At 55.8% G+C, this 25,632-nt stretch overlaps 1 protein-coding gene across 1 annotated transcript in view; it reads left to right on the plus strand.

Annotated features, from left to right (window-relative positions):
* Nucleotides 1-2,459: 2,459 nt before the first annotated feature.
* The window catches only part of LOC137461250 (patatin-like phospholipase domain-containing protein 7), a gene marked incomplete at both ends in the record, with an annotated part of 42,014 nt that continues 18,841 nt past the window's right edge, over nt 2,460-25,632 (plus strand). The window contains 2 exons of the mRNA XM_068171064.1: nt 2,460-2,642; nt 4,557-4,675. Coding sequence (XP_068027165.1) covers nt 2,460-2,642; nt 4,557-4,675 — 302 coding nt within the window. The remainder of the gene's footprint in view (nt 2,643-4,556; nt 4,676-25,632) is intronic.

Consider the following 25,632-nt stretch of genomic DNA (forward strand, 5'->3'; position numbering starts at 1 on the left):
TCACAGAATCACCAAGGCTGGAAGAGACCTCAAAGATCATCAAGTCCAACCTGGCACCCAACACCTCATGACTAAACCATGGCTCCAAGTGCCACATCCAACCCCCTATTGAACACCTCCAGGGATGGGGACTCCCACACCTCCCTGGGCAGCACATCCCAATGGCTAACAACTCTCTCTGGGAAGAACTTTCTCCTCACCTCCAGCCTAAACCTCCCCTGGCACAGCTTGAGACTGTGTCCTCTTGTTCTGGGGCTGCTTGCCTGGGAGAAGAGACCAACCCCCACCTGGCTACAACCTCCCTGCAGGGAGCTGGAGAGAGCAAGAAGGTCCCCCTGAGCCTCCTCTTCTCCAGGCCAAGCAACCCCAGCTCCCTCAGCCTCTCCTCCCAGGGCTGTGCTCCAGACCCCTCCCAGCTTTCTTGCCCTTCTCTGGACACCTTCAAGTCTCTCAATGTCCTTCTTGAACTGAGGAGCCCAGAACTGGACACAGGACTCAAGGTGTGGCCTAAGCAGTGCTGAGCACAGGGCACAAGGACTTCCTGCTCCTGCTGGCCACACTCTTCCTGCTGCAGGCCAGGATGCCCTTGGCCTTCTTGGCCCCCTGGGCACACTGCTGGCTCCTGTTCAGCTGCTGTCAACCACTATCCCCAGGTCCCTCTCTGCCTGGCTGCTCTCAGCCACTCTGCCCCCAGCCTGTAGCTCTGCCTGGGGTTGCTGTGGCCAAAGTGCAGCACCTGGCACTTGGGAGTTTCCAGCTAAGACCTTTCCCTCTGAAGAGTCATTCTGGCCAGCAGGAAAGCAAAAGGCAAATTGCTGTCAAGCTTTGCCTTCCTGCCCAGAATTTCTTTGCAAGATCTCCAGAGGAGAGAGAGAGAGGAGAGGAATTCTTGCCTGCCTGGATGGAATTCATGGAGTGTGCCTGGGACAATTAGCTATGGAAGGAGTAGCTGTAAAATGCAGTGTGTGAATAATTTCCTGGGCTTGTTGCAGCTTGGCAGTGGTATTTTTATCCCCATGCTCTCTGTTCTTATTTTTGGTATTACCAAAGCTGTTTGACCAGGCACATTTACCACAAAAAAAAAAAATGAGGTCACAAGTTGGGCTTTTTAGAAGTGTGAAGTGTTGAGCCTGACCTCTGAGGACTGCCTTCCATCTGCAGCTCCTTGGTGTTGGTTCCTCGTGGCTGCATGTGGGAGGCAGGAAGCACAGCAAAAGCCAAGCACCACCAGCTGCCTAAAACAAGGGGAAAAGCAAACTGAGGAAGGCAAGGAGGGAAAAATCACAGAATCCCCAAGGTTGGAAGAGACTCAAAGATCATCAAGTCCAGCCTGGCACCACAGACCTCATGACTAAACCATGGCACCAAGTGCCACATCCATTCCCCTCTTGAACACCTCCAGGGATGGGGACTCCACCACCTCCCTGGGCAGCACATTCCAATATCTCTGCAGGAACAGGGAAGCAGGGAGGTCATTGTGCCCCTGTACACTGCACTGGTTAGGCCACACCTTGAGTCCTGTGTCCAGTTCTGGGCTCCTCAGTTTAGGAAAGAGGTTGAGATGCTAGAAGGTGTCCAGAGAAGGGCGAGAAAGCTGGGGAGGGTCTGGAGCACAGCCCTGTGAGGAGAGGCTGAGGGAGCTGGGGTTGCTTAGCCTGGAGAAGAGGAGGCTCAGGGGAGACTTTTTGCTCTCTCCAACTCCCTGCAGGGGAGGTTGTAGCCAGGTGGGGGTTCGGTCTCTTCTCCCAGGCACCCAGCACCAGAACAAGAAGACACAGTCTCAAGCTGTGCCAGGGGAGGTTTAGGCTGGAGGTTAGGAAGAAGTTCTATACAGAGAGAGATTTGCTGTAGGAATGTGCTGCCCAGGGAGGTGGTGGAGTCCCCATCCCTGGAGGTGTTAAGGAAGAGACTTGCTGGGGTGCTTGGTGCCATGGGTTAGTTGTTTAGGTGGTGTTGGATTGGTTGATGGGTTGGACACGATGATCTTGAAGGTCTCTCCCAACCTGGTCTATTCTATTCTATCTATTGGAGAAGAGGAGGCTGAGGGAGACCTCCTTGCTCTCTACAGCTCCCTGAGAGGAGGTTGCAGTGAGCTGGGGGTTGGTCTCTTCTCCCTAGTCTCAGGTGACAGGAGGAGAGGAACTGGCCTGAAGTTGTGCCAGGGGAGGGCCAGGTTGTGAGATGAGGAACAATTTGTTTGCTGCAAGAGTGGTCAGGAGTTGGAACAGGCTGCCCAGGGAGGTGGTGGGGTCCCCATCCCTGGAGGGGTTCAAGAAAGTTGTGGCCATGGTGGGGTTGAATTGATCCTTTGACTCAGCGATCGCAGAGGGCTTTCCCGACCCACCCCATCCTGCTTGGCTCCATGATTCTCTGTGCATCCATGCAGACAGCTGCCTGTCCTTCAGGACAGTGTCCTGTTCAGGAGCAGTGGGGAGCTGGGTGTCTGTTTCCTGCTGCAGCTGGAGCGGATGCTGGAGAACACGGCGGTGCGTGCCCAGAAGCAGCTGATCCTGCTGCACCGGGAGGATGGACCTCTGCCCTCCCGCACTGTGGAGTGGCTCAACATGAGGAGCTGGTGCTCTGCTCACCTGCACCTGCACTGCCCACGCAGAGTCTTCTCCAAACGAAGCCTGCCCAAGCTGGTAAGAGATTCCTGCTGTGCTGCCTGCTCTCCTGGCTGTGCTAATTGATGCTACCCTGGGGAGGCCACAGCGGCAGGACTGGGTCCGGTTCTGGGCTCCCCAGTTCAGCAGAGACAGGGAACTGCTGCAGAGATCCAACAGAGGCTACAGAGATGCTGGGGGGCCTGGAGCAGCTCTGTGAGGAGCAGAGGCTGAGAGCCCTGGGGGTGCTGGGCCTGGAGAAGAGCAGCCCCAGAGGGGAGCTGAGCAATGCTCAGCAAGAGATAAAGGAGCTGTGGGGTGTAAGAGGCTGGGGCCAGACTCTGCTCCAGTAGTGCCCAGGGACAGGACCAGGGGCACTGGGCACAAACTGGAACCCAGGAGGTTCCATCTGAGCAGGAGGAGAAACTTCTTTGGTGTGAGGCTGCTGGAGGCCTGGAGCAGGCTGCCCAGAGAGGTTGTGGAGTGTCCTTGTGTGGAGAGCTTCCAACCCCCTCCGGCCGTTGTGCTCCTGGGCAAGCTGCTGCGGGTGCCCTGCTTTGACAGAGCTCCAGGGATGAGGCTTCCACCACCTCCCTGGGCAACCTGTGCCAGGCTCTCACCACCCTCATGGGGAACAGCTTCTTCCTAACATCCAATCTCAATCTCCCCATTTGTAGTTTTGTTCCATCCCCCCCAGTCCTATCCCTCCCTGACACCCTCAAAAGTCCCTCCCCAGCTTTCTTGGAGCCCCCTGCAGATCCTGCAAGCCACAATTAGGTCTCCTGGGAGCCTTCTCCTCTCCAGACTGAACAGCCCCAACTCCCTCAGTCTGTCCTCACAGCAGAGCAGCTCCAGCCCTCTGCTCCTCCTCCTGGCCCTTCTCTGGACACCTTCCAGCCCCTCCAGATCCTTCCTGGCACAGAGGCTCCAGAACTGGCCCCAGGGCTCCAGCTGTGGTTTCAGCAGAGTGGAGCAGAGAGGGAGAATCACCACCCTCGACCTACTGACCACACATCCTGAAGGTGAAGCAGAGGCTGACCTGGCTGCTTCCCAGGAACCTCAGAGCCTTTTCAAGAAAGAGAAATGGCTCCACAGGAAAAACAGTGCTGGGAGGTAATTGTCCTGGCAGTGTTGTCCCCTCTGCTCGGGCACTGAGTGAGGCCACACCTTGAGTGCTGTGTGAAGGTTTAGGCACCTCAGTACAAGAGGGACATTGAGGCCCTGGAGTGGATGCAAGAAGAGCAACTAAGGTGGTGAAGGGCCTAGAGAGTGAGTCTGATGGAGAGCAGCTGAGGAACTGGGACTGTTTCATCTGAGGAAGAGAGAGGAGGCTGAGGGGAGACTTCTACAGCTGCCTGAAAGGACAACAGACAGGTGCTGATCTCTTGTCCCAGGTGATAGAATGGAAGGGAATGGCCTCAGGCTGCACCAGGGAAGGTTTCAGATGGGGATGGAGTTCTGTGCTGCACTGGTGAGGCTGCACCTTGCACACTGGGCTCAGGTTTGGGCCCCTCACTCCAAGAAGGACATTGAGGGGCTGGAGGGAGTCCAGAGAAGAGCAGCAAAGCTGGGGAAGGGTCTGGAGAACAGGGCTGGGGAGGAGCAGCTGAGGGAGCTGGGGGTGTTCAGCCTGGAGAAGAGAAGGCTGAGGGAAGACCTCATTGTTTCCAGGTTGGGAACAATGTGTTTGCTGCAAGAGTGGTCAGGGATTGGAAGCCCAGGGAGGTGGTTGAGTCATTCCTGGAGGTGTTTCAAGGCTGTTTCAGTGTGGTGCTTGCGGCTCAGTGGTGAGTGGCTGCTGGCCGGACCTGACGATCTGCAGGGTCTTCTCCCGCCTGCGCGACTCCACGCCTGTGTCCCTGCGCGCACGGCCCCCGGGAGCGTTGCCGCTGGCTGGCAGCGAGGCCTCTGCCCTGCCTGTGGCGTGCCCCAAGCCCTGCCTGTGCCCTGCAGATCGAGATGTACGAGCGAGTCTTCCAGAAGCCCCCGGACCGGCACTCGGACTTCTCGCGCCTGGCTCGCGTCCTGACCGGCAACGCCATCGCGCTGGTGCTCGGCGGCGGAGGGGCAAGGTAGGGCACCCCCCGACCCCGGGCAGCCCCCTGGGCACGCTGGGGCACCCCTGCCACACCCTGCAGCCTGCTCTCCCTGGCACAGCGGCCACCCTGCCGAATCAGCCTCCTCAGGAGGCCAAGCAGCTGCTTTGCCCTGTCCCTGGAGGTGCTTAAGCCCAGGCTGGATGAGGCTGTGGCCAGGCTGATCTAGTGTGGGGTGTCCCTGCCCATGGCAGGGGGGTTGGAACTGGCTGATCCTTGTGGTCCCTTCCATCCCTGACTGATACTGTGATCCACCACCCTGAGCTGCTCTGTGGCTTCCTGCTTGGATGGCTGCAGAAGGGTGGGACTGGTTGTCACCTCCTGAGGCCTCTCCCAAGCTGGGTTTGACAGCAGAAGGTGACCAGGTGTGACCGTTTGGGGCTGTGCCTTCAAGAAAGGGACACCATGGCTGAATGCTTTCGAGACAAAGGGCAGGTCTAAAGGAATTTCATTGGCACTGAATGGGACACTTCTTCCTTTCCTTAGCTGGCACTGGGGATTTGTCACCCCTATGGATTTTTTCCTTTCTCCTCTGGGTTTTTCCTTTCTCCTCTGAATTCTTAATGTTTTTCTCTTCTAACATTTCAAAGCCCTCCCCCCCAAGCTCTTCAGAGTTGGGGCAGCAAGAGGAACGCTGTCCTTTAATGGGGGGATGTTCCCTGCTTTGTGATTGCCCCAGAGGCCAGGTGTCTGGCAGCCTTACTGTACAGGCAGATGCATTTTTGCAGGCAGGAGGGGCAAGGTGTGTGCTGAACCCCTTCATGAACCCCTTCATCAACCCCTGATGAGCTTTGGCAGGCAATTGTTCCTGAGCTTTTGGGGTTTGTTTCACTTTGAGAGTTTGTGTTGGCTTTATCCTGAGGCAGGATTTGGTAGCCCTTCATCTCAAGGGAGCGCTGCCTTGGTGGCTGTCTTCATCACCGTCTTCTTGAAGCCCTTCTCTCAAGCAGGGCTTCAAAATCCTGCTCTCAAAGGGAGGAGAAAGCTGATTTGCACACAGCCTGCCTGCTTAAGGCCACACAAATATCACAGATTTGTCTTTGGGCCAGGCTGTGCTTTGTTTGCTGCAGAGAAGGGTTGGAGCTCCTTGGTGACAGCTTGGTGTGGTTAGTCACTTGATGCTGGACAGGCAGCCCCTGGGGCTGTGTCTGCAGAGGCGCCCGGAGCCCTTTGGCTTTGCGTTTCCCCACCTGAGATGGTTTCCAAGGCAAGCACTGTCCTCTGCAGACCAGAGGAGGGGACCTGCTGCTTCACCTGGGTACCTCAGGAGGCTTCTTGTCACCTGGTGCAAAGCATTTGAGGCACATTTGTGCTTGTTAGAGGCTCTCTGGCTCCGGTGTGGTGCTGAAACGTCTGTGAGTCTGTGCTCCTGGCAGCACATTGTGCTCCTTCCCTTCCTTTCTTCCTTCTGGAAGCACTGCTGTGATTTAGGCTTTGTGGGTTGGTGGGGTTTTTTTTGGCCAAACTATTTATTTCTTTATCATTTTTGTTTGTTTGTTCCACTGCTTGGTTTGCAAGCTCCCAGCTGCTGGCTTTCAAGAGCAGAGGTAAGGAAGAGCAGGGTTCTCCAGCCCCTGTGTTGCTCCTGTGTTGTCTTCCTCCGCCAGGCTGAGCCACTGCACGGCTCCTGTGTTGGCTGTGGGGGTCTGGATGTGCATCACCCCTCCAGCAGTGTCTCCCCGTGCCCATCAGCCATGAGTTTGCTCATTTCTCCATCCATGCAGTGTGGAGGACTTTAGGAGGATTAAATGGCAGAAGGGGATCAAGACAATACTCTGTGCTGGTTAGGAACTGGCTGGAGGCTGAGCCCAGAGAGTGGTGGTGAATGGTGCCACAGCCAGCTGGCAGCCAGGCACCAGTGGTGTGCCCCAGGGAGCAGTGCTGGGCCCCAGCCTGTTCAATATCTTTATTGATGATCTGGATGAGGAGATTGAGTCAGTCATCAGCAAGTTTGCAGATGACACCAAGCTGGGAGCAGATGTTGGTCAGTTAGAGGGTAGAGAGGCTCTGCAGAGGGACCTTGCCAGGCTGGACAGATGGGCAGAGGCCAACAGGATGGCATTCAACAAGTCCAGTGCCAGGGGCTGCACTTTGGCACAGCAACCCCAGGCAGAGCTACAGGCTGGGGGCAGAGTGGCTGAGAGCAGCCAGGCAGAGAGGGACCTGGGGGTGGTGGTTGACAACTGGCTGAACATGAGCCAGCAGTGTGCCCAGGTGGCCAAGAAGGCCAAGGGCATCCTGGCCCTGCATCAGGAACAGTGTGGCCAGCAGGAGCAGGGAAGTCCTTGTGCCCTGTGCTCAGCACTGCTGAGGCCACACCTTGAGCTCCTGTGTCCAGTTCTGGGCTCCTCAGTTCAAGAAGGACATTGAGGAGACTTGAAGGTGTCCAGAGAAGGGCAAGAAAGCTGGGGAGGGGTCTGGAGCACAGCCCTGTGAGGAGAGGCTGAGGGAGCTGGGGTTGCTTAGCCTGGAGAAGAGGAGGCTCAGGGGAGACCTTCTTGCTCTCCTCCAACTCCCTGCAGGGAGGTTGTAGCCAGGTGGGGGTTGGTCTCTTCTCCCAGGCAGCCAGCCCCAGAACAAGAGGACACAGTCTCAAGCTGTGCCAGGGGAGGTTTAGACTCTAGTTGAGAAGAAAGTTCTTCGCAGAGAGAGTTGTTAGCCATGGGAATGTGCCGCTCAGGGATGTGGTGGAGTCCCCATCCCTGGAGGTGTTCCAGAGGGGATTGGATGTGGCACTTGGAGCCATGGTTTAGTTGTCAGGAGGTGTTGGGTGACAGGTTGGACTTGATGATCTTTGAGGTATTTTCCAACCTTATTGGGTTCTGTGATTCTTCCTTCTCTGAAGCCCCACAGGCTGCAATGGTTTTCTAGGGGTGGAGACTGGCCCATGGCTGCTGGGAGCACTGTGCTCTCGGTGGAAGGGTACAGAATGCTGTTGCTGTGGTTGAGTTGTCATCCAAACTGTGGCTGGATGGAAGGTGTGGATTTCTTAAAGGTTTTTCTTTAGAAGTGAGAATATAGTTAAGACCCTGGGGGAAAGGACAAAGTTACTCTGAACTCCAAAAATCGCCTTTGGAAGGTCAATGTAAGTTGTTAAGTCCTCTCTGGACTGCCAGGGGAGCTTCAAGAGATGGTGCATTAGGTACTTGGAGTCATCCTGTGGTGAAAGCCTGTTCTGGTTCAAACAGCTTGATGAGTCCTGCTTGGACTCTTGGTACCCTTTGGGTAATACAGACCCCCAGCAGGGTGAGGTTGGAAGGGACCTCTGGAGCTCACCCAGCCCAAGCCCCTGCTCCAGCAGGGCACCCACAGCAGCTTGCCCAGGGGCACAATGCCCGGGGGGGGTTGGAAGCTCTCCACACCAGGAGACTCCACAACCTCTCTGGGCAGCCTGCTCCAGGCCTCCAGCAGCTCACACCAAAGAAGTTTCTCCTCCTGTTCAGATGGAACCTCCTGGGTTCCAGTTTGTGCCCAGTGCCTCTTGGCCTGTCCCTGGGCACCACTGAGCAGTCTGGCCCCAGTCTCCTGCCCTCCACAGCTCCTTTAGCTCTTGCTGAGCATTGCTCAGCTCCCCTCTGGGGCTGCTCTTCTCCAGGCTGAACACCCCCAGGGCTCTCAGCCTTTGCTCCTCCCAGAGCTGCTCCAGGCCCTCAGCATCTCTGTGGCCTCCACTGGACTCTCTCAGGTAGTTCCCTGTCTCTCTTGAACTGGGGAGTCCAGAACTGGACCCAGTACTGCAGCTGTGGCCTCACCAGGGCAGTGTAAAGTACTACAGCTGGGAGAGCAGGCAGCACAGCAGCAATCTCTTACCAGCTTGGGCAGGACAGGAGTGTCCTGTCCCTGGGCACCACTGAGCAGAGTCTGGCCCCATCCTCTCACTCCCCCAGCCTTTAGCTAGTGATTATTTCAGTCTTCTGCAAGCTAAAAAAGCTCAATCCTGGCATCTGCAGACTCAGGGTGGTCACTGGAGCAGGGGGTCTCAGACTATCAGATGGAGCTGGAGCTGCTGCAGAACTGCTCCCTGAATGACAGAGCATTGCTCAGCTCCCCTCTGGGGCTGCCTTCTCCAGGCTGAACACCCCCAGGGCTCTCAGCCTTTGCTCCTCACAGAGCTGCTCCAGGCCCCTCAGCATCCCTGTAGCCTCCACTGGACTCTCTGCAGCAGTTCCCTGTCTCTGCTCAACTGGGTAGCCCAGAACTGGACCAGTCCTCCAGCTGTGGCCTCACTGGGAGAGGGGGAGGAGAACTTCCTACTACAAAAGCAACCTCCTACCTTGTTGCAGCAGCATGAGTCACAGTGGTCATGAAGCCCCCAGGGAGCTCAGTCACAGGGTGCTGTGACTCCACCGAGCCAGCTCTTGAGCTGTTATTTTTGGGAGTGTTTGTCTGGCTTGCAGTGACAGGAGGTTGGGGAGCTTTCACCAGAGCAGCTCCCTAGTCATTATCCTTGTGGTTTGTCATGACAAGAGGCTGAGAGGAGCTAAAGGTTTTCTTTCTCTTGTGAGTGCAAAAATAAAACAAATCCAAGTGATACAGCTCTCTAATTACAGCGTTTTGCCTGGGCTGGGGGCTAGCTTCATGCCAGAGTTGGAGGGAAGTGGCTTTGTGTTGAGAGAGAGGGAGCAGCTCTGCAATGGAGCTGCGAGGGAGCAGTGACACATCAGCCCCTGCCACAAAGGCAGCAGCCCGCCCAGAGCTCAGCCTCCTCACCTCCAGCCAGCCCACCAGCAGCCCACCCTGCCTCTGGCTTTTGATGCTCTTAGCAAAGCTGCTTGAAAGCTGCAATTTGGGGGGGAGGAAATCAGCCAGGAGTCCTTGGGAATCTCTGGGGCTTTAGGGGAAAAAAAAACCCCAGTGAGCTGTGCTGCTTGAGGAGAGGAGACCTTCAGCAAGCTTGGGAGGTGCAGAGAGTCACAGAATGGGTTGGGAGAGGCCTCAAAGCTCATCCAGCTCCCAGCCCCTGCCATGGGCAGGGACATCTCCCCCAGCACAGCTTGCTCAAGGCCTCATCCAGCCTGGCCTTCAACACCTCCAGGGCAGGGACAGCCACAGCCCTCCCTGGGCAGCCTGTGCCAGAGTCTCCCCAGCCTCACTGCAAAGAGTTTCTTCCTCAGCTCCATTCTCCATCTCCCCTCTCCCAGCTCAAATCTCCCTCTTCCTCTCACTCCCAGCCCCTGTCTGAAGTCCCTCCCCAGCTCTCCTGGAGCCCTTCAGGTCCTGGAAAGGCTGCTCTGAGATCTCCCTGGAGAGCAGAGAGGCAGAATTCCTTCCCTTGTTCTGCTGCTCACACTTCATTTGATGTAGCCCAGACATGGTTGCCTTCTGGGCTGTAAGTGACCATTGCCAGCTCTGTTGAGTTTATCATTGACTGACCTAATTTCCTCTATCCTCTCCAGGCTGCACAGCCCCAACTCTCTCAGCCCCACAGTGAGGGTGCTCCAAGCTCCTGATCATCCACCACAAGACCAAGGTCAGGTGCAAGGCAGGAAGGTCTGGTTTCCAGCACTGCTGCTGTGGGGAAGAGTGCTGGGAGCTGTAGCTGTGCAAGCTAACAAGCAAAGAAACAAGCTGGAACGGCCTCAAGATGCAGCAGCGGAGGTTTAGGTTGCACATGAGGAGCAATTTCTTCCCCAGAACAGTTGTGAAGCCACTGGCCCAGGCTGCCCGGGGCAGTGGTGGAGTCCCCATCCCTGGAGCCTTACAGATGTGGTTCTGAGGGAGGTGTTTTAGCAGTGACCTGGCAGTGCTGGGTTAAAGGTTGGCCTCAGTGATCTGAAAGGGTCTCCTCCAACCAAACAATTCTGTGACTGTAAGTTGTCTAGCACCTAAGACCTCTTCTGGACTGTCCTCTTTGGTTAAGAGCAAAGTGGGGCACAAAAGGTGAGGGATGGCTGTGTGATCCCTGCAGGCAGGGAGGTCTGCACAGGACATGTCTGAGCTTAGGGACTCTTCCAGGGTGTCAGAGAGGTGAAGGCTCCCAGCCCAGCACTGAGGCTTGGGCACACCCCATGGGCTGGAGCAGCTTGGCTGGGAGCTCACTGGTGGAACTGACATCTCATAGCCCAGCTTTCAGTGTCTGCTGAAAGACCCAAGGAACAGAAAGCTGGAGGTCTGCAGTGGGAGTGCTGCTCAGTGATGAAGTGCTGTCCTTGGACATGGCCCATGCTGAAGCTTCTGCTCCTGCCATGCAGCTGATGCAGCTTCTTGCTTATGAAGCCCTGCTGTTCAATCTGGGGCATAACAGAGCCTCCTGGGGAGGCTGTGGGGAGTTTTATGGTGCAGGTGCCTCAGATTCACTTCCAGCAGTTCAGGAAGATTAATTCTTATTCCTCAGCTAAGAGTCATAACTAAGGAGAAGAGGATTTTACTGCTGTCAGTGGGAGAAGCATCTGCATGGGCAGTGTGATGAAACTACCACTGCAGAGCTGCAGCACTGGAAGAGCTCCTAAGATCAGTTCCTGTACCTCAACCAGAGGGTAGTAAATGGAGCTGTGAGCAGCAGGATGAGGGAAGTGATTCCCCCCTCTCTGGTGAGCCCCCCACCTGCAGCACTGCCTCCAGTTCTGCTGCCCCCAGCATAAGAAGGACCTGGAGCTGCTGGAGAGAAGGACACAGAGATGATCAGAGGGCTGGAGAACTCTGATCAGAGACAGGCTGGGAGAGTTGGGGCTGCTCAGCCTGGAGAAGAGAAGGCTCCAGGCAGACCTCAGAGCAGCCTTCCAGGACCTGAAGGGCTTCAGGAGAGCTGGGGAGGGACTTTGAACGTGGGCTGGGAGTGCCAGGATGAGGAACAATGGCTTGGAGCTGGGAGAGAGGAGACTAAGAGTGGAGATGTGGGAGAAATTCTTTGTGGTGATGGTGGGGAGACTCTGGCACAGGTTGCCCAGGGAGGCTGTGGCTGCCTCCTGCCTGGAGGTGCTGAAGGCCAGGCTGGATGAGGCCTTGAGCAAGCTGGGCTGGGGGGAGGTGTCCCTGCCCATGGCAGGGGGTTGGAACTGGCTGATCTTTGAGGTCCCTTCCAACCCAACCCATCCTGTGAATCTCTGAACCTCTGAAGCATGAGGGGAGTTGCTTTTTAAAGCTGCTGCTGAGGGGCACAAGCACCCAGGCCTGGTGCTGTGCACAGGACGTGCAGGGGCAGAGGGCAGCAATGCAGGAATGTGCTGCCTTCGGGGACGTGCACTCAGGCTCCCCTCAGGAAGAGCACAGAGCAGTGTTGTTCCCCCTGGGATCCTAAACACACTCAACATGTAGGTTATAGAAGGGATGAAAGAAAATCCCATGGGAATCTCCTGCTCTCTTGATGTTCCTCACATAAGTTGGAGCACAGGAACTGTGTTTCAGCTCCTCTGGTGGGTTCAAATCTTTACATGAGTGGCACCCCCTGGGTGTGAGGGACAGGGATCTGTGGAGCCAAGATATGCTGGGGCTACATGTTCCTTGATCTGGAGAATGACAGTAATGCTTCAGATCTTGCTTATTGATGTCTTCCCTATGCTTCCATTGCTATCTACATCATATCTAATCTCTTAACCCTTTTCCTTTCCCCCCTGGCCATGTCTCTGTCCTCTGAGTCTCCATTTTCCCCTGACACAACCAAGCCCTGAGCTTACCCAGGTTCTGTGTCTCCTTTGCACTCTGCTCTCATTCCTGCTTGGCTTCTTTGTATCCCAGGATCCCAGCATGGTGGGGGCTGGAAGGGACCTCTGGAGATCATCCTATGCCCTGTCAAAGCAGGGCACCCACAGCAGCCTGCCCAGGAGCACAACGGCCAGTGGGAAGCTCTCCAGAGGAGGAGACTCCACAACCTCTCTGGGCAGCCTGCTCCAGGCCTCCAGCAGCCTCACACCAAAGAAGTTTCTCCTCCTGTTCAGATGGAACCTCCTGGGTTCCAGTTTGTGCCCAGTGCCCCTGGTCCTGTCCCTGGGCACCACTGAGCAGAGTCTGGCCCCAGCCTCTTGCCCCCCAGCCTTTAGCCCTCGCTAAGCCTTGCTCAGCTCCTTTCTGGGGCTGCTCTTCTCCAGGCTCAACACCCCCAGGGCTCTCAGCCTCTGCTCCTCACAGAGCTGCTCCAGGCCCCTCAGCATCTCTTCAGAGCCCAGATCTGCCCTTTAGTTCCTTCTTCAGGCTTTGCTTTCAAGCCTTCTCTCAAAGGCTTAGTGCAAAAGGTGTGGTTTGACAACAGCTTCTAACCCTCCCAGGGGTGTCCTTGGCACCTTGGCAGTAATGCACTTGGCTTTGAAGCAGTTCTCAGCTCATGCTGTGAGCTTCAGCACCACACTGCATTTTGTAAACAGGTTATTGACAGCAGTGGCCAGTGCTGCTCTTTCTGGAGTCCTCTCCACTTCTCATCTCTCACAAACAAACTGCTTGCAAAACTGTGTGAAAAACCAAAAAACAACCCCCCCCAAACCCCCCAACCAAACCCAACCCAGAGCTTCTGATTCTCTGAGGTACTCAGAGCACACAGTCTGACCAAAGAAAAGGCTTGTTCTGAAGTAAATTAGGGAACAAAATTGCTGCTAAAACCCCTGTGCTTCATCCTGACCTTGCCTTGGTGCCCCAGGTTTGAGGCAGATCCTCCCTTGCCTCTCACCAGGGCAGAAGGCCAAGGGCATCCTGGCCTGCAGCAGGAAGAGTGTGGCCAGCAGGAGCAGGGAAGTCCTTGTGCCCTGTGCTTAGGCCACACATTGAATCCTGTGTCCAGTTCTGGGCTCCTCAGGTTAGGAAAGATGTTGAGCTGCTGGAAGGTGTCCAGAGAAGGGCAACAAAGCTGGGGAGGGGTCTGGAGCACAGCCCTGTGAGGAGAGGCTGAGGGAGCTGGGGTTGCTTAGCCTGGAGAAAAGGAGGCTCAGGGGAGACCTTCTTGCTCTCTCCAACTCCCTGCAGGGAGGTTGTAGCCAGGTGGGGGTTGGTCTCTTCTCCCAGGCAGCCAGCAGCAGAACAAGAGGACACAGTCTCAAGCTGTGCCAGGGGAGGTTTAGGCTGGAGGTGAGGAGAAAGTTCTTCCCAGAGAGAGTTGTTAGCCATTGGGATGTGCTGCCCAGGGAGGTGGTGGAGTCCCCATCCCTGGAGGTGTTCAAGAGGGGATTGGATGTGGCACTTGGAGCCGTGGTTTAGTTGTCAGGAGGTGTTGGATGACAGGTTGGACTTGGTGATACTTGAGGTCTCTTCCAACCTTGGTGATTCTGTGGCTGGTTTCTGCTCTCTCAGTTGACACCACTCCCTACTTTCTACTCATGCAAGAGAGGAGTGAGGAGTTCTGGCAGTTCCTGCTTTTCCTCTCCCACTACTACAGTCAGGCAGAATCCATGGCATCCATGGCTCCTTTCTGAGGGCTTGCTCAAGCCCTTGAGGTGCCATGCAGGGCCTCTGCTTCCATTGCTGGAGCAAGACAGGTCCTGGAGAATGTGCACTGCCAAAGGCAGCCCATCCCTCATCCTGCTGTTGCTGTAAAGGCTGTCAGCAAATGGAACTGAAATATGAGGGAAGCTTGAAAAATGCTTCCTCCCTTCTCTCAGCTGGGAGAATGAAGTTAACCACCCAGCACCTGCAGCCTGGCAGTGGCCAATAACAGCTGATGAAGCAAGATGCAGGATGGAGGTGTCAGAATGATGGAGAAGAGACTGAATCTGCTCTGTGTCATGGAAAAAAAGAAGCCACCACCACCAACCCCAGCCCTGAATGCTTGACATAACTTCCCCCCCAGTTCCCTTTCTGCAGAGTAATCCCTTTGTACACCAGCCCAAATCTGTCTTTTGACATTTGGAAGGGCAGCAAGTTGGCAGCCCCCAGGTTAATCCTGGTGACCTTTGCATTAGTCAGCCCTTGCTCCTCACCCTGCTTCGTGCAGGGCTGCCTCACTGCTCTGCTAGGAGCTTTTCAGAGGCAGGGGAGCTCTTTGCTGACCTCTGTGTGTGTGTGCTGGCTTCATGCACACTGGAGATGTGAAGTTTGCCTTTCTGATACCCTCTTTTGAAGCTCAGATTGGTGTATGAGGGTGTCAGAGCTTGGAGTGACTCCTGGAGGTGTTTGGAGAAGGGGCTGGTGCCCTGCCTGAGCTCTTGTCACGAGCAGAGCATCCAGCACCACGTGCAGAGAAACCAGACCCAAATCTGGAAGACTTTTCTATGCAGGGAAAAGTGGGGCAAGCAGGGGGTGGTTTGGAATAGCTGCTGCTGCTGGGCCCTGAGCACTCTCAGGCTCTGCAGGGCTTCTCTGTGCTGCTGCTGCTGGTGGTTGGTGTTTGTAAGACAGCATCAGAGAAATCTGAGCTGGGGCTGTGCAGCCTGGAGAAGAGAAGGCTCCAGGGAGACCTCAGAGCAGCCTTCCAGTATCATAGTATCAGTCAGGGTTGGAAGGGACCACAAGGATCATCTAGTTCCAACCCCCCTGCCATGGGCAGGGACACCCCACACTACATCAGCCTGCCCAGAGCCTCATCCAGCCTGGCCTTAAACACCTCCAGGGACAGGGCCCCAACCACCTCCCTGCACAACCCATTCCAGGGCTTCACCACTCTCATGGGGAAGAACTTCCTCCTCCCCTCCAGCCTGAATCTCCCCACCTCCAGCTTCATTCCATTCCCCCTAGTCCTATCACTGCCTGAGATCCTGAGCAGTCCCTCCCCAGCCTTCCTGTAGCCCCCTTCAGATCCTGGAAGGCCACAATGAGGTCACCTGGGAGCCTTCTCTTCTCCAGACTGAACAGCCCCAACTCCTTCAGTCTGTCCTCACAGGAGAGGTGTTCCAGCCCTCTGATCATCCTCGTACCTGAAGGGCTCCAGGAGAGCTGGGGAGGGACTTTAGACAGGGGCTGGGAGTGAGAGGAAGAGGGAGATTTGAGCTGGGAGAGGGGAGATGGAGACTGGAGATGAGGAAGAAACTCTTTGCAGTGAGGGTGGGGAGACTCTGGCACAGGCTGCCCAGGGAGGCTGTGGCTGCCTCCTGCCTGGAGGTGTTGAAGGCCAGGCTGGATGAGGCCTTGAGCAAGCTGGGCTGGTGGGAGGTGTCCCTGCCCATGGCAGGGGGTTGGAAGTGGATGATATTTGAGGTCCCTTCCAACCCAACCCATCCTGTGAATCCCAGTGTCAGGCATGCAGGCAGGCTCCTGGATTCCCTGTGCCTTTCAGAAAGCAGATTGCACTGCAGGGCAAGAGCCAGGATCTCAAAATAACAGAACAGAGGCTAAACTCTTTACCCTTCTAGATAAAATTCCACCTTTGTCTTGGTGGTTTAATTCTGGCCTTGTTTTGAAGGGCTGAAGGAGAGAGCTAAGCAACCTGATCTCCTCCTTGGAAGAGATGATGATAACTTCTGTTTGGATACCTAATTAGAGGCTTATCCAAGACAACCCTGGTGTATATTGCTTGAGCAAACAAAACCCAAGGCCTATAAATAAAATGCTGAGTTCTGAGTGTTTGCTTCTGTTGACAAAACCCCAAGGGCCTTGGCTGTGAACCTGTCCTGCAGGCTTCAGCCTTTGTTTGCAGATGGTTGCTAGTAGGCTGCAACTTAATTGCTCCTGAGAGGCTTTGCCTTGATTTCTTCAGGGACAGAGCATCTTGTGTGGTGCCCCAGAGCTCAGCCTGGTTCATGTTTGTTCATGGGCATGTTCTGTTTGCTCTGTGTGTTGAGCACAGGCAGGGCCCTGTGGCTGTACCAGGTCTGGAATCATAGAATCAATAAGGTTGGAAAAGACCTCAGAGATCATCAAGTCCAACCTGTCACCCAGCACCTCCTGACAACTAAACCATGGCTCCAAGTGCCACATCCAATCCCCTCTGGAACACCTCCAGGGATGGGGACTCCACCACCTCCCTGGGCAGCACATCCCAATGGCCAATCTCTCTCTCTGGGAAGAACTTTCTCCTCACCTCCAGCCTAAACCTCCCCTGGCACAGCTTGAGACTGTGTCCTCTTGTTCTGGTGCTGCTTGCCTGGGAGAAGAGACCAACCCCCACCTGGCTACAACCTCCCTTCAGGGAGTTGCAGAGAGCAAGAAGGTCTCCCCTGAGCCTCCTCTTCTCCAGGCTAAGCAACCCCAGCTCCCTCAGCCTCTCCTCACAGGGCTGTGCTCCAGACCCCTCCCCAGCTTTCTTGCCCTTCTCTGGACACCTTCAAGTCTCTCAATGTCCTTCTTGAACTGAGGAGCCCAGTGTCTCCCCAGCCTTACACTGAAGAACTTCTTCCTAAGAACCATTCCCCCTTGTCCTGTCACTGGACAGCCTTAGGAAAAGTCTTTCTCCAGTCCTTTCATGTGTTGGAAGGCAGCTCTAAGGTCTCCCTGGAACCTTCTCTCCAGGCTGAACACCCCCAGCCTGTCCTCATAGCAGAGGTGCTCTGAGCCCTTGTATTATCCTTGTGACCCTCCTCTGGACTCCCTCCAACAGTTCCATGTCCTTGTGATGGGGACTCCAGGACTGGATGCAGTGTTCCAGTTGTGAGTAAAATCTACAGTTGCAGCCTCCTGTGCCTCACTCCTGCACCTTCCAGGTGTTGTCCTCAACCTAGCTTCTTGGGGGACTTTCCCCAAAGCCCTGGGGGAAGGAGGATGTATTTGTTATCCACAGGAATTCTCTTCCTCTGCAGACAGCTGAGCTGCTTCTGGGCTCAGAATAAGAGGCAGGGCCTTGTTCAGTGTCTCCAAGCCCAGTGCCTGAGGGTGCAGGCTGCCATTCAGCCTCTCTTCCCCTCTTCCTCCTCCTGCAGGCACCTGCCAGAGCGTGCTGCTGGGACCAGGACACAAACTCTCCCTGCTCCATTTTCTGCTTTACTTTTACTCTGCATTTATTTTGTGGCTTTCTTCCCCCTCCAGTTGCTTTTTGTATCCTCCCACACCCCAGGCCTGGGTAGAGCTGACAGCCCTCCTGGAAGGGCTGAGTAATTTGTGCTGATTTATTTCTGTGTCAGGCACAAGCCTCTGTGTTTAAAGCTTGTTCAAAGTTAGGCTCCAGAGCAGAAACAAGCTCAGCACTAAAGGGACATTCTGCTTGGATTGTCTTGCAGGAAGGTGCTTTCACTGGGCTTGTGATTAATGGGAGATGCTTCCTCTGCCAAAAAACCCTCTGCCTGCACAGGCTGGATGTGGAGCAAAGCTGCAGGGAAGATGGCTTCTGGGCTCTGACTTAAGGAGCTGGTGGGAAGCTGAGAGGGCAAAGGGAAGTGGGAGGATGACACAAGGCTGTTGCTGGTGGAGGGGCAGGCAGGAAGGATTCAGTGGCTGGATCCATCTGTGAGTATTTGAGGAGGGGTTTAAAAATGGGCAGTAGAGGGGAGAAAGCTGCCTTCAGGGCAGCTGCTGGGAAGGACTCTTCAGGCTGAGGAAGAGGAGGCTGAGGGGAGACCTTATCACCCTCTACAACTACCTGAAAGGACAACAGAGAGAGGTAGGTGCTGGTCTCTACTCACAGGTAATTGCAATCATAGAATGGTTTGGGTTGGAAGGGACCTCTGAAGGTCATCTACACCAACCCCCAAGTGACAGCACAAGAGGGAATGGCCTCAGGCTGCACCTGGGTAGGTTTAGGCTGAGCCCTTTTTCACTCTCAGTATGGCCAAGCACTGGAAGAGGCTGCCCAGGAAGGTGGTTGAGTCACCATCCCTGGAGGTGTTTAAAGGCTGTTTAGATGTGGTGCTTGGGCATATGGCTTAGTGGTGAACTTGGTAGAGTAGGGTTAGTGGTTGGACCTGATGATCTCAAGGGTCTTCTCCCTGGGCAGCACATTCCCATGGCCAATCTCTCTTGCTGGGAAGAACTTTCTCCTCACCTCCAGCCTAAACCTCCCCTGGCACAGCTTGAGACTGTGTCCTCTTGTTCTGGTGCTGGTTGCCTGGGAGAAGAGACCAACCCCCACCTGGCTACAACCTCCCTGCAGGGAGTTGGAGAGAGCAAGAAGGTCTCCCCTGAGCCTCCTCTTCTGCAGGCTAAGCAACCCCAGCTCCCTCAGCCTCTCCTCACAGGGCTGTGCTCCAGACCCCTCCCCAGCTTTCTTGCCCTTCTCTGCATACCTTCAAGTCTCTCAGTGTCCTTCTTGAACTGAGGAGCCCAGAACTGGACACAGGACTCTGGAAGGTGTCCAGAGCAGGGCCACAAGGATGAGCAGAGGGCTGCAGCACCTCTCCTGTGAGGACAGACTGAAGAAGAGAAGGCTCCCAGGTGACCTCATTGTGGCCTTCCAGGATCTGAAGGGGGCTACAGAAAGGCTGGGGAGGGACTGCTCAGGATCTCAGGCAGTGATAGGACTAGGGGGAATGGAATGAAGCTGGAGGTGGGGAGATTGAGGCTGGAGGGGAGGAGGAAGTTCTTCCCCATGAGAGTGGTGAAGCCCTGGAATGGGTTGTGCAGGGAGGTGGTTGGGGCCCTGTCCCTGGAGGTGTTTAAGGCCAGGCTGGATGAGGCTCTGGGCAGGCTGATCTAGTGTGGGGTGTCCCTGGCCATGGCAGGGGGGTTGGAACTGGCTGATCCTTGTGGTCCCTTCCAACCCTGGCTGCTACTGTGATACTATGACTCAAGGTGTGGCCTAGGCAGTGCTGAGCACAGGGCACAAGGACTTCCCTGCTCCTGCTGGCCACACTGTTCCTGTTGCAGACCAGGATGCCATTAGCCCTCTTGGCTGCCTGGGCACACTGCTGGCTCATGTTCAGCCTACTATCAACCAGCACCCCCAGGTCCCTCTCTGCCTGGCTGCTCTCAGCCACTCGGCCCCCAGCCTGTAGCTCTGCCTGGGGTTGTTGTGGCCGAAGTGCAGCTCCTGGCACTTGGACTTGTTGAATGCCATCCTGTTGGCCCCTGCCCATCTGTCCCTGTGGATAGTTCGATGTTGGGATGAGAACCCAGTAATGTGGGATTATTTCCACTGTCTATCTTAGAGATGGGGTTTGATTAATTAGACACTGCCCAGATTGGGAACTTCCTTCTGAGTGCAGGGGCAGAGCAGCAGGAGCAGGAATGCAGGAGGCTGGTTTGTGTTAGCTGAGCTGACAGATGAGTGCTGTCATCATTAGTCTTGCAGATTGATGAGGCTGCCAACTTTTATGGTCAGGGGAGGTGGGAAATGATGTCACTGGCGAGATCAGAGCCTGACTGGGTTTCAGAGGGGTGTTTGCATGTCTTGGTGCAGCTGCACAGGATTGAAGGTGCCAAGTGGGGGACAATAGAGTTGCAATTTGTACATTTGTTTGATTTCTAAGCCTCTGTCTGTGCCCCTCAGCAGCAGCAGCACAACACAAACCCAAACCTGCTGCTGCTGAAATAGGTAACAACAGATAACAGCTCTCTGCATGGCACATTTCAGATACCTCTCTCTATGGCACTTCACTTCAGTGACATCCCATTTCCCCAAGCCCCAGTACAATGAGCAGCTCCAGAATGACTCTGACAAGTCTCTGCCACCACCACCAGCAGCTCTGTCATTCAGGGAGCAGTTCTGCAGCAGCTCCAGCTCCATCTGATAGTCTGAGACCCCCTGCTCCAGTGACCACCCTGAGTCTGCAGATGCCAGGATTGAGCTTTTTAGCTTGGAGAAGACTGAAATAATCACTAGCTAAAGGCTGGGGAGTGAGAGGATGGGGCCAGACTCTGCTCAGTGGTGCCCAGGGACAGGACACTCTTGTCCTGCCCAAGCTGGTAAGAGATTGCTGCTGTGCTGCCTGCTCTCCTAGCTGCAGTACTTTACACTGCCCTGGTGAGGCCACAGCTGCAGTACTGGGTCCAGTTCTGGACTCCCCAGTTGAAGAGAGGCAGGGAACTACCTGAGAGAGTCCAGTGGAGGCCACAGAGATGCTGAGGGCCTGGAGCAGCTCTGTGAGAAGCAAAGGCTGAGAGCCCCTGGGGCTGAGAGCCTGGAGAAGGCAGCCCCGGAGGGGAGCTGATCAATGCTCAGCAAGAGCTAAAGGATCTGTGGGGGGCAAGAGGCTGGGGCCAGACTCTGCTCAGTGGTGCCCAGGGACAGGACAAGGGGCAGGGGGCACAAACTGGAACCCAGGAGGTTCCATCTGAGCAGGAGGAGAAACTTCTTTGGTGTGAGGCTGCTGGAGGCCTGGAGCAGGCTGCCCAGAGAGGTTGTGGAGTCTCCTTGTGTGGAGAGCTTCCAACTCCCCCTGGGCATTGTGCTCCTGGGCAAGCTGCTGTGGGTGCCCCAACCTGCTGGGATTCTGTGGTCACAGTCCAAGAGGTGCAGGTGAGCCCCCAGACCATACCTGGTGGTTCCAGGGTGTGCTCTCCATTCCCCTGTGCTGGAAGCTCAGGCACTCTCAGCCTGTTTCTAGGGCTTTCAGAGCAGTGTTGGGGGCACTGTTGCCCAAGACCACTCCTGCACTTCCCTGAGCTGGAGCTAGCAAGGACACAGCCATCTGGGATCTAACACCTGCTCCTAAGGTGCTTTGAGTCCAGGCTGGGTTTGTTTGTATAGCTTTGCTTCTTTGGAGTTTTCAGGTTGTGCTGCTGGCTTCACCCAGGTTTCATAGTAGTATCATAGTATCATAGAATCAGTCAGGGTTGGAAGGGACCACAGGGATCAGCCAGTTCCAACCCCCCTGCCATGGGCAGGGACACCCCACACTAGATCAGCCTGGCCACAGCCTCATCCAGCCTGGCCTTAAACACCTCCAGGGACAGGGCCCCAACCACCTCCCTGCACAACCCATTCCAGGGCTTCACCACTCTCATGGGGAAGAACTTCCTCCTCCCCTCCAGCCTCAATCTCCCCACCTCCAGCTTCATTCCATTCCCCCTAGTCCTATCACTGCCTGAGATCCTGAGCAGTCCCTCCCCAGCCTTCCTGTAGCCCCCTTCAGATCCTGCAAGGCCACAATGAGGTCACCTGGGAGCCTTCTCTTCTCCAGACTGAACAGCCCCAACTCCTTCAGTCTGTCCTCACAGCAGAGCAGCTCCAGCCCTCTGCTCATCCTCCTGGCCCTGCTCTGGACACCTTCCAGCACCTCCAGATCCCTCTTGCAATAGGGGCTCCAGAACTGGAGGCAGGACTCCAGGTGGGGTCAAAGGCTTTGCTCAGGTTTGTCAGACTCTTGTGGAACTTGCTTGAGTCCCCTTGGCAATTTCTTTGTTTCTCTTCCTCCTGTGCTACACCAGAAAGGGCTGCAGCAAGCCCTGTGTCCTGCTGTGGTTGCAGACATGGCAGAGCTCTGCCACAGCTATGACCTTAATCCTCTCCTTAAGCAAAGAAACGTTGCCCAGAGAGCTGCCTGGGGCCTCATCCCTGGAGATATTCAAGGTGAGGCTGGCCAGGGCTCTGGGCAGCCTGATCTAGTGGGGGATGTCCCTGCTGAGTGCAGGGGGGTTGGGCTGGATGAGCTTTGGAGCTCCCTTCCAACCCAACCCAACCCATTCTACGATGCTGTCGAACGGCATCTCCAGTGCCTGCAGAGGGATTGCCTTCATCCTGAGGAGGCTCTTAGGAGAAGAGAAGTCTGCTGGGGAGGCTGAGTGCCTGACCTGTATTTTTCTCTTCCTTTCTGAATCTGAAATGGACTTCGGAGATGTGCAGCAGGATCCAGCTGCAGTCTCACTGCTGGGCTGGTCACAGGGGAACAGCAGTGTCGCAGCCAGGCAGAGAGGGACCTGGGGGTGCTGGTTGATGGTAGGCTGAACATGAGCCTGCAGTGTGCCCAGGTGGCCAAGAAGGCCAAGGGCATCCTGGCCTGCATCAGGAAGAGTGTGGCCAGCAGGAGCAGGGAAGTCCTTGTGCCCTGTGCTCAGCACTGGTTAGGCCGCACCTTGAGTCCTGTGTCCAGTTCTGGGCTCCTCAGTTTAGGAAGGAGGTTGACTTGCTGGAAGGTGTCCAGAGAAGGGCAAGAAAGCTGGGGAGGGGTCTGGAGCACAGCCCTGTGAGGAGAGGCTGAGGGAGCTGGGGTTGCTTAGCCTGGAGAAGAGGAGGCTCAGGGGAGACCTTCTTGCTCTCTCCAGCTCCCTGCAGGGAGGTTGTAGCCAGGTGGGGGTTGGTCTCTTCTCCCAGGCAGCCAGCACCAGAACAAGAGGACACAGTCTCAGGCTGTGCCAGGGGAGGTTCAGACTGGATGTTAGGAAGAAGTTCTATACAGAGAGAGAGATTGGCCATTGGAATGTGCTGCCCAGGGAGGTGGTGGAGTCCCCATCCCTGGAGGTGTTCAGGAGGAGACTTGATGGGGTGCTTGGTGCCATGGGTTAGTTGTTTAGGTGGTGTTGGATTGGTTGATGGGTTGGATGTGATGATCTTGAAGGTCTCTTCCAACCTGGTCTGGTCTGGTCTGGTCTACTCTACTCTACTCTACTCTACTCTACTCTACTCTACTCTACTCTCCCAGTGCCCCCATGGGATGGTCTTTATTCCTTCTCAGCTGACAGGCAGTGTCCTGTTGAAGTGCTGAATGTGGCTGGCAGGGAAACTATCGATGCAGGGGCTGCTTTTGTGTGAGCTGTGCTCTCCTCAGCCCCCTGACCCGAGCCCAGAGCGATCTCAGCCTGTGTCCCGGAGCCACATCCCGGGCACTGCGGCTGGCACGTGCCGAGCCCACCTCTGCCAGGCTCCCAGCAGAGCTCTCCTTTGGTCACTCCTGCTCTGGCCTTCCTGCATGGCAGTCACATGCCAGCTGCTTTTCCCCAGGGATGGAAGCCAGGGCTTGTTTCAGGAGCAGGAATTTTCCTGCCTGAGAGGCTCAGCTCTCTGCTTGCTGTGTTGGGTTGGTTTGAGGCAGCACATCTTCAACCCCCCCCAGCTCCTCTCCCTGGGTTGTGGCTGTTTATTTGTGACCATTAATGAGGATGATTAATGAGGATGGTGAATTGAACATCTCTGCTGTGAAGAAAGACTGAGGAGAGCCCTGGGGCTGGTTAGTCTGGAGAAGAGAAGGCTGAGAGGGGATCAGATCAATGTCTATCAACAGCTGAGGGTCAGGATGAAGGGGCCAGGCTCTTTTGGGTGGTGCCCAGTGATAGGATAGGGGACAACAGGGACAAGCTGGAACCCAGGGAGTTCCACCTCAACATGAGAAGAAAATTCTTTGTTGTGAGAGTGCTGGAGCAAGAAGGTCTCTCCTGAGCCTCCTCTTCTCCAGGCTAAGCGACCCCGGCTCCCTCAGCCTCTCCTCACAGGGCTGTGCTCCAGACCCCTCCCCAGCTTTCTTGCCCTTCTCTGGGCTCCCCAGTTCAGCAGAGACAGGGAACTACTGCAGAGAGTCCAACAGAGGCTACAGAGATGCTGGGGTCCTGGAGCAGTCTGCCCAGAGAGCCTGGAGAAGAGCATCCCCAGAGGGGAGCTGAGCAATGCTCAGCAAGAGACAAAGGCTGGGGGGCAAGAGGCTGGGGCCAGACTCTGCTCAGTGGTGCCCAGGGACAGGACCAGGGGCACTGGGCACAAACTGGAACCCAGGAGGTTCCATCTGAACAGGAGGAGAAAGTTGTTTGGTGTGAGGGTGCTGGAGCCCTGGAGCAGGCTGCCCAGAGAGGTTGTGGAGTCTCCTTCCCTGGAGCCTTTCAAAACCTGCCTGGATGTGCTCCTGTGTGCCCTGCCCTGGGTGATCCTGCTCTGGCAGGGGTTTGGACTGGATGATTTCTGCAGGTACCTTCCAACCACTACCATTGTGTGGTGAGCAGCACAGAAGACATGGTGCTTGGAGTTTAAGCAGCCCAGCACTGCTTTGGAGGCTTGTGAACCCCACTGAGCAGGAGTCTGGTGAGCAGTGTGCAGTCAGTGGTGCTTTGGGGCACCTGATGAACAGAGCAGCCCAGGACTTGCCTTGCTCAGGCCAGGCTGTGAGGCAGGGGCAGGGCTGAGGATGGAGCCTGGCTCGTTTCCAGCTCTTCCTCCACCTGCTTGGAGCCTTTTCTGCTCTCTCTGCAGAGGGCACTAATTGATCAGCCTGGTCCTAGGGAGTGATGTGCAAGAGGAAAGAGGTTTTGTTAACAGAGACTCTGCCCTTCTTGGGCAAATCTTTAGGTCCTGCTGCAGATTGGTTGAAAGTAATCTCCTGGGTCACTTGTCCTTGGTGCCAGGACTCTTGTCAGTGTCCCAGGGCCAGGCCTTCTGCAGGGAAGTTCTCCATCCAGCTGCACTCTCAGGCAGCTCTGGGGTGTGAGCTCCAGCAGCACGCTGTGCCTCCCTGACCTGAGACTCTCCTCTGCCCATCCAGATGGGCTCCCCTGGTCCTCCTTACCTCAGAGTAAGTGACCTTCAGCTCTCTGTCAGCCAGGTAGCCAGAGATTCTCCCCAGTTTCCCCCTCTGCTCCATGTGAGAGCTCTGGTGCTGATGTGTATGTGCAGCATTGGCTCAGTTGTGCTCCTCTTGCTCCTCACAGAATCACAGAGTGTTAGGGGCTAGAAGGGACCTCCAAAGCTCAGCCAGTCCAACCCCCTGCCAGAGCAGGGTCACCCAGCTCAGACAGGAACACATCCATGAGGGTTTGGAATATCTCCAGAGAGGGAGACTCCACAACCCCCCTGGGCAGCCTGCTCCAGGGCTCTGCCACCCTCACAGGGACAAAACTCTTCCTCCTGTTTCCATGGCACTTCCTCTGCCTCAGCTTCCACCACTGCCCCTTGTGCTGGCATTGGGCATCCCCCAGCAGAGCCTGGCCCCAGCCTCTGGGCACTCACCCTGCACAGCTTCATCACCAGCAGTGAGGTCACCCTCAGGCTCCTGCTCTCCAAGCTCCAGAGCCCTCAGCTCCCTCAGGCTCTGCTCATGAGGAAGATGTTCCACTGCCTGCAGCAGCTCTGTGGCTCTGTGCTGGACTCTCTCAGGTAGTTCCCTGAGGTCCTTCTTGACCTGAGGGCCCCAGAAGTGGACACAATATTCCAGCTGTGGCCTCAGCAGGGCAGAGGAGAGGGGGAGGAGAATCTCTCTGACCTACTGACCATAGCTCTTTCAATCCACCTCAAGATGCCCTTGGCCTTCCTGGCCACCAGAGCACATTGCTGCCTCCTCGTCAGCCTCCCA

This window comes from Melanerpes formicivorus, unplaced genomic scaffold (genome assembly GCF_026170545.1).
Source record: "Melanerpes formicivorus ecotype bairdi unplaced genomic scaffold, bMelFor1.0.p_v2 SCAF_1496, whole genome shotgun sequence".
NCBI lineage: Eukaryota > Metazoa > Chordata > Aves > Piciformes > Picidae > Melanerpes > Melanerpes formicivorus.